Source organism: Rhinichthys klamathensis, unplaced genomic scaffold, assembly GCF_029890125.1.
Source record: "Rhinichthys klamathensis goyatoka isolate OS25496 unplaced genomic scaffold, OSU_Roscu_1.1 h1tg000254l_1, whole genome shotgun sequence".
In the NCBI taxonomy this organism is placed as follows: domain Eukaryota; kingdom Metazoa; phylum Chordata; class Actinopteri; order Cypriniformes; family Leuciscidae; genus Rhinichthys; species Rhinichthys klamathensis.
In genome coordinates this window covers 3,814,980-3,829,302 of record NW_026606776.1, presented here as the reverse complement: position 1 = coordinate 3,829,302, position 14,323 = coordinate 3,814,980, and the positions used below count along the sequence as shown (strand labels likewise).

General features: G+C 37.8%; 1 protein-coding gene across 4 annotated transcripts in view; it reads left to right on the top strand.

Annotated features, from left to right (window-relative positions):
• gulp1b (GULP PTB domain containing engulfment adaptor 1b) overlaps positions 1-14,323 on the top strand; it is a 71,465-nt gene that overhangs the window by 50,360 nt on the left and 6,782 nt on the right. For all 4 annotated transcript variants that reach the window (XM_056266957.1, XM_056266958.1, XM_056266955.1 and 1 more), the window contains exons 3-7: positions 6,268-6,329; positions 6,959-7,030; positions 8,556-8,654; positions 12,350-12,487; positions 12,580-12,696. In XM_056266957.1, the coding sequence (XP_056122932.1) occupies positions 6,268-6,329; positions 6,959-7,030; positions 8,556-8,654; positions 12,350-12,487; positions 12,580-12,696 (488 nt within the window). The remainder of the gene's footprint in view (positions 1-6,267; positions 6,330-6,958; positions 7,031-8,555; positions 8,655-12,349; positions 12,488-12,579; positions 12,697-14,323) is intronic.

The window sequence follows — 14,323 nt, the reverse complement described above, 5'->3', positions numbered from 1 at the left end:
AATCGGTGGGAGCATTACAAAATGACCTTTAGACCTAAGCTCTGGACAGAGATGTCCTGCGGTGCAGTAACCTTTTCATAGCTCAGTGAGGTACAGGGAAAAGCAAAGGGTAAAGCTAAAAATGGACCTGTCTCCTTTGCACCAAGTTTATTATTTTTTAGTTCAAAGACCAATGAACTATATGAACCTGTTAATTGGACCAATGTGGTTTCATTTATACTTGCTTTAATATTTAAAAATATTGAAACGACCTAGTAGATCAATGAATTTTGGAGGTTGCATGACTCAGCAATTTTCTAAGTAGAGACTCCGTAAAAGGTTGTGGTGTCCAGGGTTTTTCTTGGCTCAAAATGTGGTGAAGGTGGTTGGTGTTCTAATAATCAGATGATTGAAGAAAACAACACTTATCAAGTTAAAGTCACCATGAAAATAATGAACACCATGAATCTGCAAAGCTGAAAACATTTCCCTAATGGGATACAACATTAATTTAGGGAACCTTTTAACCTTCTATACGTACCAGGCTTCAATGGCCGTGGTTTGCCTTGGATCTCCTTGATCACTGGATCAGTCCCAGGCTGAAGCAGACTGACCGCTAGTTTGATGGATCCTCAACTGAGGTCAGTGTGAGCGGCTGGCACACCGAGCCCGGTGATCTCAGCGCCCTCAAGTCCGGTGGACTTTGTCTGCCCTGTCACAGCCAAGGAGGCAGAATCTGAACCCTCTGTCTACATTAGTACTGATATTCAGGAAAACAACACTCTTTTGTTCATGTGATATTGCTTAACTATTCCATCCATCCATTTATCCAACCAATTTTACATTAAAAACTAACAATAACAAAAGTCAAAAAAGGGCACGTATCTAGTCAGAAGCCAAAAGTGCAGGTGCTTGAGCACCACTTGGGTTCTATCTGTGCACTTGACTGCCTGCCTAAGTTTTAAAGGAGGACTCTCGGCTAGTAGGCTATATTGCGTGTGAGGATGTTGGAGGTGGAGATTTATAGCCTCTTCTCACAGCACTTGATATAATTAAACTTATCAATTTGATGGCGGATCCAGAAAGGTTCAAATGACAATCACCAGTGACAACTGGAGATTCACCCGTTGTAAAATGCAAAAGGACTTCGGCGTGGCTACAGAAAAAAAAGAGACTGCAATCGGGCCCATGCAAAAACAAGGATAAATATCTGAAGGGCATTAACATTTTCCGGTGAAAATTCTTATGTTGGTCATACTTCCAAAAAGAATAATCTGTGATTCTGAATGCCAGTATCCACACCGGCGCGGTGACTGACAGCCCCACACTCTCCTCAAAACATTGGATTCATCCGCGCTGTGCCGTGCCGGGGCACAACCCACATAAAGTTGATAATAATAATTATTATTATTTGCTATAATAATTATTAATAATTAATAATAATTCCGCAAATAACTGCAATTACAGATTTCGAACAGAGATGGCGACAAAGAGGAAAAACTATGGACTGCAGCTTTAATATATATAGTTAGGGACAATAATTTGATTGTATTTAGGCTGCCTCGTCTTTGTATACATTACATTTTATTTCTAAATTGGTATATCTGAAATGATCTCTTAATTTGGCAGCAGTCTACTGAGAGCAGTTAGCCTGGATGCCACCCCGAACCCCACCCACAACATTTTTTGGTCGGGAAGTTCGGTCTGGACTCGATCCATTGAGGAGTAATTATGATCGGTTCAGAATTAGTCGGGCCAATCAAATTGCCAGGGCAGGCTTTATACGATGATGGACAGATGATCTGCAGTTACGTAATCATCACGTTATCAAAGAGCGCTTGGGTTGAACTGGTTTCCCTCAAAGATGACTGCAGCTGGAGAATTGAGATGAATAGATTCTGCTATTGCGTCTGTTGTAAAAGAAATCGACAGTGCAATCATTTTAAAAGACGAACAGAGAACTGCAATCAAGGCATTTGTCGATCGGAAAGCTGTTTGCCGTCCTTCCTACGGGATTCGGCAAAAGTTTATTTTATCAGCTGGCTCCGATGGTCGCTAAGAAGATGGGACGCAATGAAAACCCTGTGGTCGTTGTGGTTTCTCCTTTGGTCGCACTCATGGAGGACCAAGTAAAACACTCATTATTTTACTACTTCCTCCAGCGTGCGTGTAGTTGAGTTCTCTTGACAACTTTGCGTAGCTCATAAAAAAAACACTTACTGCGTTTCTCTGATTGGTTGTAGGTCTATCTAATTGAGTGCAGAGGGGTTTTTTTCCTGGTTCGGTTAAGACACGCCTCATAATCAAAGCCCTATGGAGCAGTATCAGACTCACATTCTGACTAGAATATGAGTATGACGAAGTCAGGCTAGAGAGCAGTAAGTATAAATATGAAATTCCAACAAAAAAAAAAATCACATATTTAATAGTACTACCAAAATTGTTAATGGAACCAATAAGAACAATTTAATTGTAAAGCGCAATTGAAATCAGAACTGGAATCGTTTAATTCCTTATGGTTCCCAACCCTGATAATGGGAAAACTGTCAGTCCAACTCTTTCATTGTGCTAGTAGGTTTTGCACAGACAAGCACAGACATTTTCTTCAGAAACTGTTAAAATCAAGTTTCATAGGTAAAGACATTTGTGCCACCCAAAGCTATAAGCTTTGACATTACTGCAGCAGGGAATGCCTGAGCATTCGTCCTCTCTCTGTCAAGCATTAATTGGTGTGCAGTAAGAGAGTTCATCTGATTAATGTGTGTGTGTGTGTGTGTGTGTGTGTGTGTGTGTGTATGTGTATGTGTATGTGTATGTGTATGTGTATGTGTATGTGTATGTGTATGTGTATGTGTATGTGTATGTGTATGTGTATGTGTGTGTGTGTGTGTGTGTTTGTACCTGCGTGGCAGTGAATACTGAAGAGCCTGTGTTATAAAGGTGTCAAATAAACAGTGAGAGAGCCGTCTCCTCTTTGGCACAGGATTAGACGGCTTGTCAGCTTCATTATATTATTGTTTTTTGTTGGCATCGCAGTTCTTATACTCTAAGGGCCATCTCTCTTACTCGCTGTCTCTCTTGGTCTCCTTTAGCGTCCCTTAATCTTTTATTCTGTCTCTCTCTCTTTCTCACCCACAGTTTTTTCAGTTTCTCTTCATTTTTCTAAAGCCGTGTCCTGCTGAGTCAGGTCTAGATCACGGCAGCATGCACTGCCCATAGAGCCAATTCATCAACCCACAATTTCACTCCCAGCTCAAGGGAGAAAAGAAAGAACAATGAGGGGCGGCTCTTCATCAACACCTACAAGGGCAATAGGAAATAAAGCACAACATGTCAGTCAGCCCTCTAGGAAAAAAAATATGCTGTCTGTTCAGGGTCTTCCTGCCTTATAATTAATATAGGCATTCACTGAGGTCCCTGGAGTTCCAGGGGGACCCCTCAAGAAGGACCATAATGAATAAGCGGCCTATACCTTCCAACACGAGGATGTTTGCGGCACACTTAGTTTAACATGTGCCAAACCTAAAGACTACTGTACGAATATGTATACCGTTACACCTCTATCTCATGATTTCTAACCAGTGTTTAGAAAGTGGTAGTGTCATTTTTTAACTTTAATTTATTATTATTATTAAAAGTGCTGACTAATGCTAATCGTAAATTCTCTAAGATTATTATTCACGTCGGCACTAATGATGTTCGACTTAGCCAGTCGGAGATCACTAAAATTATCATTAAAGAGGTGTGTGAACTCGCAAGAATGATGTCAGACACTGTAATATGCTCTGGCCCCCTCCCTGTTCGCCGGAGTGATGAGATACTTAGCAGACTGTCGTTACTCAATGGCTGGCTGTCTAAGTGGTGTCCACAGAATAATATAGACAATGTAGACAATTGGAAAAAAATTTGGGGCAGACCTGACCTGATAAAAAGAGATGGTATTCATCCCTCCTGTAATAGTGCCGCTAATGCTTTACTAAATTGGGCCCAGGTCAGGAAGCAGACAGACTGGCTAAACCGACCATCTGCTAGCTGTCTCATGTCACAGAAGTCAGATAAAACCCAACACATAGAGACTCTTTCACTTAGATATCATCAAATAGAGACTGTGTCTGTTCCCTGAATTAGTAAAAATTAAAAAAAAACTCCCAAACCCATTGAAGGGTAAAAATTGAATTGATGTTTAACAAATACAAAACAAATATAATACAGCTGAACAAATGAAAAAGTTCAGATTGCTAAATATTCTATCCCTTTCTTTAAAAGCACTTATTGTTAATGATATGATTACATATTATAACCTAGATGTGCTGTGTTTGAAAGAAACCTGGCTAAAACCAGATTATTACATTACTTTAAATGAGTCCACCCCCCAAGATTATTGTTATAAACATGATCCTTGTCTGAAAGGCAAAGAGGGAGGGGAGGGGTTGCTGTAAATTATAGAAATATCTTCAGTATTAGTGAGAAGTCTAGTTTCAAATATAATTTTTTTGAAGTGTTGGTGCTTAATGTAACACTATCTAGTGTAAATGATAAATCCCATTTGACATTTGTGCTGGCTACTGTATACAGGACACCATACAGACTTTATCAAAGAATTTGCTGATTTTCTATCAGAGTTACTGGCTGCAGATAAAGTCCTAATTGTTGGTGATTTTAATATCCATGTAGATAATGAAAAAGACACATTGGAATTGGGATTTAGAGACATTATAAACTCATCATTCATTCATCTTTGTATGCCTTATACCGACGTGATGACTCCAATCTTCAACGAGATGGAACTGTATAAATATTCTGAATGCTCGATCCAATCTGACTTCTGACCTGTAATGCTGTCTGAATCATAATCATACACTGTTCGTCCGTTGGCCAGAGGAGAACTGGCCCCCCGACTGAGCCTGGTTTTTCCCAAGGTTTTTTTTATCCATTCTGTCACCTGGTGTAGTTTTGGTTCCTTGCCACTGTCGCATTTGTCGCCTTTGGCTTTTGGCTTGCTTAGTTGGGGACACTTAATATTCAACAATATTATTGATCGACGATGACATCACTGTTTTCTCCAGAGCGGCTATATAAGTGAACTAAATGAATAACGTTTTTACAACAAATATGAACCATCACTGAACTTAATTAAGCTGGACTATGACGCTATTTTCTTCTAGATCTGCTGTACAGGCGAAACAAACTTTGTTGCATTATTTTCCTGTTATCACTATAAAGCTGCTTTGAAACAATCTGTATTGTAAAAAGCGCTATATAAATAAAGGTGACTGTTATTATTATGTAATTATTTAGAAAATGTAATCATTTACACTATTTTTTTCTATACTTTTCTGCCGACCCCTCTAGTTCCCCCTTGCAGCCGCCTGGGGGTCCCTGAACTCCCTGGACAGCATTAAACCCCCTGCTCTAATTAAACGTGATACGCATGGACGTTTAACACGCCTACAAGAAGACATTTAATTAAAAGATGAGGTCTGAGTAATCGCCACATGAAAATAATTGAAACTGACAACAAATGCAACAACAGCAGTATAAAGAAAAGCAAGAGTAATCAGTTTAATTTATTCATCCTGTGTATTGCTTTGATCTCAAGTACTGCATCACAGTGTTATTATCCTCGCATTACACACCTTTCTCAAAAATTCTCAGAAACAAAAAACATGAAAAGGCTTTCTTTGTGTTTGAGACTTTGGTGTGTTGATTGTTTCATGTTTAAAGCACTGAAATTGGGGGACTGAAAGACAGGAGACCCTTATCGATGTTAAGTGTTTTAAGGGGTCTCTGAGGTAAATATGCAGTGTCAGCTGTGCAGGAGAATCAATAATTAACTTTAAAGTTTCCAGTGATTGCAATTCCTGTTTAACTACTGTACATTTTTGCTGCTTCTGTGCCTGTGGTGCATTAAAAAGTTCAGGACAACCACAAAAAAAAGTAAAGAAAAAGAAAAAAAAGAATCTAACAAATGAAACATTACCTGACCATCTTTGCACAGCAATGCAGCACTGAAAAGATGCACTGACTTCTTGGTCACAAGTCGGAGTTCTCAAAAAATGCTATTCATGTGATTAAGTGACCGCTGCATATACATTTTGCTGTTGATAGTGTTGCCATAGAAATGCATAATTCCGCATCCGACTTTGTTCTGAAAAAACTTCTTAACATTCCAAGTTTTATATATATATATATATATATATATATATATATATACACTGACTTACTGGAAATATCAGTCATCTGCCATTACACCTAAATTCTTCATCTTTATTCTCTTTTTACATCCAGATAAACCAAGTATGCACACACCTGAAGCCTTGGTGAGAAGTCATGTTGTGTATAATGCAAAGGTACAGTTTGAGACGTATTTCTTATTTGTTCCTGTGGTTCTCTCTGCTTCTTCTGTATGTACTACACAAAAGGGGGTGGGAGCAGCCCTACGCTGCAAATGCACACTGTGTACACCATGTCTTTGACATTGGGATGTGAGATGTGTGTGTGTAAGTGTGTGAAAGATGAGCCTGCTCTACTGAAGCTGTTGGTATGATGGATGTAGTGATGTTTAAATTTGTACTAAAGTGTGTGTGTGTGTGTGTGTGTGTGTGTGTGTGTGTGTGTGTGTGTGTGTGTGTGTGTGTGTGTGTGTGTGTGTGTGTGTGTGTGTGTGTGTGTGTGTGTGTGTGTGTGTGTGTGTGTGTGTGTGTTTGTTTCTGTGTGTGTGTGTGTGTGTGTGTTTGTTTGTGTGTGTGTGTGTGTGTGTGTGCGCGCGCGTGCGCACATGCATGCATGAACAGACTGTTATTACAGCTCACTGAACTCCCCTTCTGTGACCGTGACTTTCATCATATTTTTCATCTAGTACAGAATGCTACACACACATACTGTATGCTTATCAACCCAGTCACCATTACAAACAAAATATAGTGTTAATATATTACTTAAATATTCTGACATTGTGTCTACTGTGTGCTTTATGTAGTTCTTGGGAATCACAGATGTGGAGCAGCCTAAAGGGACAGACATGGTCCGTGTGGCTGTCAGGAAGCTGAAGGTAGTGTGTCCACAGCACTCCACCATTCTGTGCACTTATAGGCCATAAAATGTGCTCACAGTTCTTCATGCCTGGGGCAGAAACGGCTGTAATAATTAGATGTAAATATACAGAGATTTTAAAAGGGTAAATTTACTTCCAAAGTTCATATAACAGACTCAAGCCTCATTTTAATGTTATGTGAGTTCCAGTTAACACAAGGCAAAAGCAACTATATATATATATATGTTTGTAAATGTAAAAGGTCTGCAAAGTTTCAAAGAGCACGACAAATTTGTTATTGTCTCCCAAAAGAAAGAACTGATTCTGACCTGTAGGCTATAGCCTTACCTGTATTTTCATCAGTGATATTCATACAATTTAAATAAATTTGCTTGGTTCAAATTCCTAAATATTGGGATCGTGGCTTAATAACCATGGGAAAATGTGGGTCCCACGACCAAACCAGTAGAGAACCACAGGTTTAAAGAGACCGGATCTTTGATCCTTGGGAAAAAAAAGTTACAGACAATGTGAGAAAAGAGGTGATTCTGCACATTAACATCCTAAATTAAACTTAGTTGTTAAGAGTTGGTGTGCTATTATTTTTCTAGGTGATCTGCTTATGATTTTCGCCTGATGAATGATGAAATTGGTAATCCCATGAATTTACATTAAGGGTATGTTTACATGACAAAGTTTTTCCTTTGCGTTTTTCGCATACAGACGACAACGTTGTCAAAATGATTCCTTTTCACACGGATCCGCGAAAATGACTAAAAACATTGTATTCTGCTCCCAGGCCAGTAGTTGGCGATGTCACTTTGTAAAGAAAACTCTGCACCTATAGGCTGAACACGTAATATACACGCTCATGATATCATAGTTTTCACAAATTTACGTTTTTGTTGTTTACATGGAGACAATAACGGTATCATTTTCAAAAAAACTTGCACTTTGAAACCAGTTTTCAAAAGCCTGCGTTTTCAGGCCCCCAAAATGCTGTTGTCGTGTAAATGAATGGAAAAACGTTTACAAGTTTTCCGTTTTTAGTTGAGCCATATTCAGGGACAAGAATATCATAAAGACTTGTTGTAGGTGGGTTCCTTCAGCTGATGAACTACCAAACAATGCAAACAAGGCGACCACTACCCAACACCCTACCATAGTCGTGTGTGTGTGTTGCATTGGCAAACACCACTCACATTTTCTTTAGAAAACGTAACAATCTTTTTGAATCATCTTACTGCTTTGTTGTTATTTAAAAATAGAACTGAAATAGAACCTGGTGGGATTTTTAGGGTGACAGAATAAGGGCATGGTAATGATGTCCTTTTCCTGGGCGATATTTCTTTTCCCCAATTTATGTCCAGCTTTGGACTTGAGGGTGTATTGCTCTAGAGACGCGTTTGAGCACCTCATTTCACCTTATGCTCTACTGCTCTCCAGCAGCATTTAAAAATGGTGAACACCTCCGGCTCGGTCTGCTTTTCTCTTGATAGTATGTACTTCCGCTGCATGTGCTGAATCACTTTTGCTCCCTCAGTTTCAAAGGCACATCAAGAAGTCAGAGGGGCAGAAAACTCCTAAAGTGGAGCTTCAGATCTCTATATATGGTGTGAAGATATTGGACCCTAAAACTAAGGTAGGTTTTTTCAAATATAAAATTGTCTTGTGTTCAGTCACCGCAAGTGCTGAATAAAGATAAAAACCACTTGATGTGATTTCATGCATGGCAACCCTATTTTAGACTCGAACAATCACAGCAATTTATTCAGCTCCATAAACTAGCCCACTATTATTCTCACACCTGCTCTGACAGAACAATGAAATGCAATTTAACTGAAAATTAAATGTGCTATCTTATCTTTCAAACATTTACTGTTTAATGTCATGCCAATTAAGTTCAGTTAGCACAACTGATAGAATTATCTCATTCCAATACTAAATGAATGTAACTAATTCAGCAACCAATTAGCACTTGATAAATGCAATAAGATGTGTTTGCTCAAAACAAAATAGCTGTAATAGCTCTGTCAGGATCTGAAAAGAGAGCCAATGTTTGTGAACAGTAGTTTTTAGTACAATCATAAATGGATGTTTCTCCCATTTTAGCCATTGTTTAGAATAACAAAAATTCTAAAAAGTATTATAAATTATATAAGAATTTATATTATATTTTATATATTATTTTAGTGATTACACATGTTCTTTCAAATCACATTACTACATGAACATCTAGGCTCAAACAACTAAAATATTGTAAAATATTTTTTAAACATTGTGAGAAATCAACAGATTATTATCTCTGTTACATTTGTAACTTGTTAAGAATACAAAACAAAGACCAAAAATGCCTATTTTCCATTTCTAAAGAGAAGGTGGCAGGTTGCTAGAAGCAGAATCTTCTCACATGAGAAATAGTTTCTGTTGTCATGTGTAATGTGAGATATTTTGCTAGATATTTGCAGCATCTGCATGCGCAACCACGGGAAAACACAGCAATAACCAAGGGCGATCGCTTCTGGGCATCGGAATCGCTTCAGGGCTTTAAATTCTCAATGGGGAAAGACTAATACTAAGTGAATTTGCAATTGCGTTTGAAATATGATTGCAATATCCCTTCTTAGACTTTAGTGAGTTTGTTATGCTTTAGCGCTTGTCAGTCTGGATGAGAAAGAACATACAGAGAGGATGTATGAGTCACATCAGCTGTGAAACCCCACATTGTTCCATCAATATGTATCAATCATCATTTACATTTACAATTCATTTACAATTAAACTTTGCCCTTTCACACGCACACTGCTTTTGTCCATGTCAAAGTTGGATGTTGATTTTGGGACACTATACTGAAATTGATGTGATTTCTGGATATTTAAAATAAAGTATTTTACTGACTTTCCACTAAAAATATTTAAGATGTTATTACATGATAATTTTAAGTGAAATTAATAAGTTAGCTTGCTCAAATATTTTAAGATAAGAGCAATTAAAATGTGCAAGTACAAAATAAAAATCTGACAAAACTGCTTGCTTGAAAATTTTTAAGTTAAGAAATTCACATTTTTTGTAACTGATTGCCTCAAAAAACATTTCACAACTTATTTGGGTTTACATTGTCAATACTGTAATCAGTTAGTCATACGTCATTGATGGTGCTGAGGGATAGGACCAGTGGCGTCATGCCCATTCAAAGTGAGGGGGCACGTGCCCCCTCAGATTTTTCCTCCCTGATAATTTATTTAAATTACTTGTTATAATCAGATTCAGCACGTTGTTCATCTTCAATCCGCAGCGGCGCCGAGCAGAGCGCACGTCAGAAACAGAGGACACAGGACAGGGTGTGTGTGTGTGTGCGCGCGCGTGTGTGTTCATCTGAGCCTCATTGGTCTGTCACTGCTCGTCAATGTCAGAATATTTGAGATGGCCAATGAAATCAAAGGAGGCGGGCTTTATGCTCACAGAAGCTGAGCGCGAATTTTAGACTCACTCGACGCTTCAGTGTACAGTCAAGTGCGAGATGTAAGTTGCTAAACTAAACATTTCATATTTGACAGTTTTTTTAGTTCATAAATGTTAAACGAATGACAAAAATAATCAGGCACACGAATATACTTTTGTCTAATTTCGCCATAATGAACTGAAAATAGGCCTATGTAACGTGACTCGTAATGGCTAATAATTAGTTTACTGTCATTGTGAGGGGAAAAGCCGTTTTCCTTGTCAGGCACAAGATTAATAATGAATGTATACATATTGAGAATTAATATAGTACAATTTGTAGCCTTAAGTAAATTAAAAAAGCTCAGCTTTAGGAGGGGAAGGCAAGATCAGGAGACTGAGAGAAAAAGAAAGAGTGATGGATAAGAAGTGAGAGCAGGTATTGACAAATAATCTACTGTCCGCTGACATGGTTTTAAGGCTATTTCTTATCCTTTTTTTGGCCTTCAAACGTCTTGAAATGCACATATCAGAGAAATAAAAATTTGAACCCACCTCAAATTTAGAACCTCTTTGATTATAAAGCCCTGTCTACGGCCCTGTATTAGGTATAAGATCAATAATGAATATGTACTGTGAATGAATTTAATAAACTTAGTTAGGCTACCTAGCTTTCCTAGTAGCTTTCAGTAACTCGTCTGAGAAAATGATTCATAAATCAACCTATCAGTTGACCCTATATTTACTTTCTTCACTGACAGACAAAAATGAAAAGCCTATCAGTCAAAGTTCAACTTTAGGAGGGGAAGAGACAGGGCAAGAGAAAAACAAAGAGAAAAAGTGTGATGGAGATGAGGAGAGAAAAATAATCAGCTGCGTGACATGGTTTTAAAGCTGTTTGTATCCAGTTTTTTTGGCCTTCAAAACATCTTATAATGCACAGATACACATACTTTAACTTAGTCCTCAGATAGAGGAGGGTTGCTGCTATAGCTCCGTTAAGGTATTTCTGTCCCTCCCAAACTGCATTGAAATAGTATGTTTCGCAGCCAGAATTAAAAAAATTTCAGGGGGAGAAACCCCCCTGACCCCTCCTAACATGATCCATATCACCCGTCAGAAAACAATTGCAACGTCTCAGATTGTGCCCCCCCCCAGAATTTTGGCTTGCATGACGCCCCTGGATAGGACATATCCTCATCAGTTTTTGAAACAGCTCTCAGCAGGAATGTATCTATTTCGAGGAAGCATCTCCAGTTGTTGAGCAGTTTTATTTAGTTCATGCTGGAATATGTTATTTTGAATGCTTTTATGAGAGGTCGTTGAGGCTGTTATCAGTGGCTGAAGGCAACGACATAATGTTCTTGAGCACAGACAAATGCTCGAGTTTATCACTTTTCATTCCAGTGAAATCGCAGGGTCCAGTGTCCCTGCGTTTATACACTGAGAAGCATCTGCAATTTTGCTTACAATATGTTATATCAGGGCAGATTAAATGAATGGTTCAGCGAGAACTTTGTCTCTGTGTAATGAGTTAATAAAATTATTATTAACTCCCCCGTTCACATCATTTTTTTTAAAACTAAGTATAAATAATAAGCGCTTCTCATGCATGTGAAACATGCTAATGTCAAAAATGTTATCAATTTGTTCTCTCGTCGGTTAATTTTGGGAGAAACATCTGGGAAAAAAAAGGTTATAAACTTAATTGTTGAAACATAAACGAGAACACATGAATTTGCCCAAGCCATGAAAGAGCCTTAAAAATTTAAACCCCTGAGCAAAAAAAAAAAAAATCTCCTCTGGGCTGTTTTCGATTTGTTGCTTTTTGCTTCAAAATAGGTCAGTCATTTCATTGAGCCTTTCATCTCAGTTCAACTGTCCTTCTTGTTCCAGGAGATGCAGCATAACTGCCAACTTCACAGAATGTCCTTCTGTGCAGATGACAAAACAGATAAAAGAATCTTCACCTTTATCTGTACAGAACCCGAGACGAAGAAACACCTGTGTTACGTGTTTGACAGTGAAAAATGTGTAAGTAAATAAGCTTGTGATACCTAACAAATGTTACATACAGTAGAAACCTGGTTTGTTTATTGATTGTAATGTGTGCAAATCTTGCCCAGGCGGAGGAGATCACTCTTGCTATCGGACAAGCCTTTGATCTCGCCTACAAAAAGTTCCTAGAGTCTGGTGGAAAAGATGTAGAGACGAGGAAACAGATTGGAAACCTTCAGAAACGAGTAAGATTATGTTCATGGATTACTGCACACCAGTAATACCAGAATTCTTCATTCTCACACGAACACGCTCATAGCAGAATGATTCTTGGGTACTTCTGGCCACACTAAACACACCTTTCACTAATTTATTTTGTAAAAGAATTTTGTCATTTATTTCTTAATGCAATAAAAAAAATTCCCAACGTCTCGATTTTATATTGTGTTTAAGAATTTTCTTTGATGGAAATTATGGTGGTGAAAATTAAAGACTCTTTTGTCTTGCTGAGGTTACTTTTATTGCTAGATTATGTGTATCCTAAATACACTAAATTAAAACTTTTTGCATAATAAAATTACAGTCTGACCAGAAATGACACAATAAACAAATGCTTGATCTTTATCTTGATTTTGTTCGTTTTCTTCAGACATCGTTTAAATCAGCTTAGTTTTAAAGTCCCACTGTAGTCAATAATTATATGCCTTAAAACTTATCTTTGATCACCAAAATGACATATTTAAACGTTTTTTCCTTGAAAAAAAATTATTCATGCCTTTGAATAGCTTGAATGTAACTACACCCTTGCCTCATTTAGTATACATGGTTTTATGAATATGCAAATTAGCCCCACCTCCACTCACTCACACCAGCTCAAAGATCCACTCGTTGATGATCACACGTTGACGTGATTGGTTACAAGGTTGTTTGTGACGTCTTTTTTTCACTGAAATTTAAAGAGAAAATACTCAGCAATGGTGTTGACTTATCAATTTGCATATGGTTTGTCTTAAAGCATATTGAAAACACCACATATAAACATTGATTTTTACCACAGGGGGACTTTACAAATGTAATTATTCATTTTTTTATTGAGTGTGGGTCTAGGACAAGTGTAAAACAATAGAATATCCATCTTATTTGATGGATGCATGTGCAGCCTTTTGTAAATTGAATGCGTCTAGCTAATCCTCTTCCAGCTATTTTGAGCTTGTTATGCTGCTTGATATTGTAAACTGGTATTTCTTACCTTAATATTTTAATGTATTGTCATAATTATGAACACTGGTTTGTAGCGTGAATAGTTTTGCCATTTACTGCACATTGTTATTGTTGTAGTTATTTACCTATAGCAGCTAATGAATCAGAAGTCTCACACATTCAAAGAAAAAGGCTTACTTCCGCGTTGCGAAATAAAGTGGATCCATAAAAGTCTTCTGGAAAGTGGCAAAAGTAAATGATGAAATGATGTCTTTGAGTTAAAAGTTGTTAGTTATTATCAAAATTAACCCCTGAGACATAAAAGGGCTCGCAGTTAAAGAAACACCCATCAATTTGAGAGTTGATTCTTAGGAACATGTCAACAAACAGCAACATAGAGGAAGGCTTGCGGTTGTTTTGCACTGATTTGGGGGGGGAGAAACAGAAAAAAAATTGTGGAAAATGTGGATGTGACAGCGCTTTCTACAAAAAACTTTTTGTAGACTGGTGCACACAAGGGTTTGGAAAGGGGGGTGGGTCTGATATTTGGGTTGTTGTCAATAAACAGGTTTCCTTTAAAAAGTTTAATTCTGGCTTACTACAAATTTTGCCAATTTCAATCTGTGAATCCACACGGCTTATGTGGCCATTTTGAATACTGTAACCTGTTAA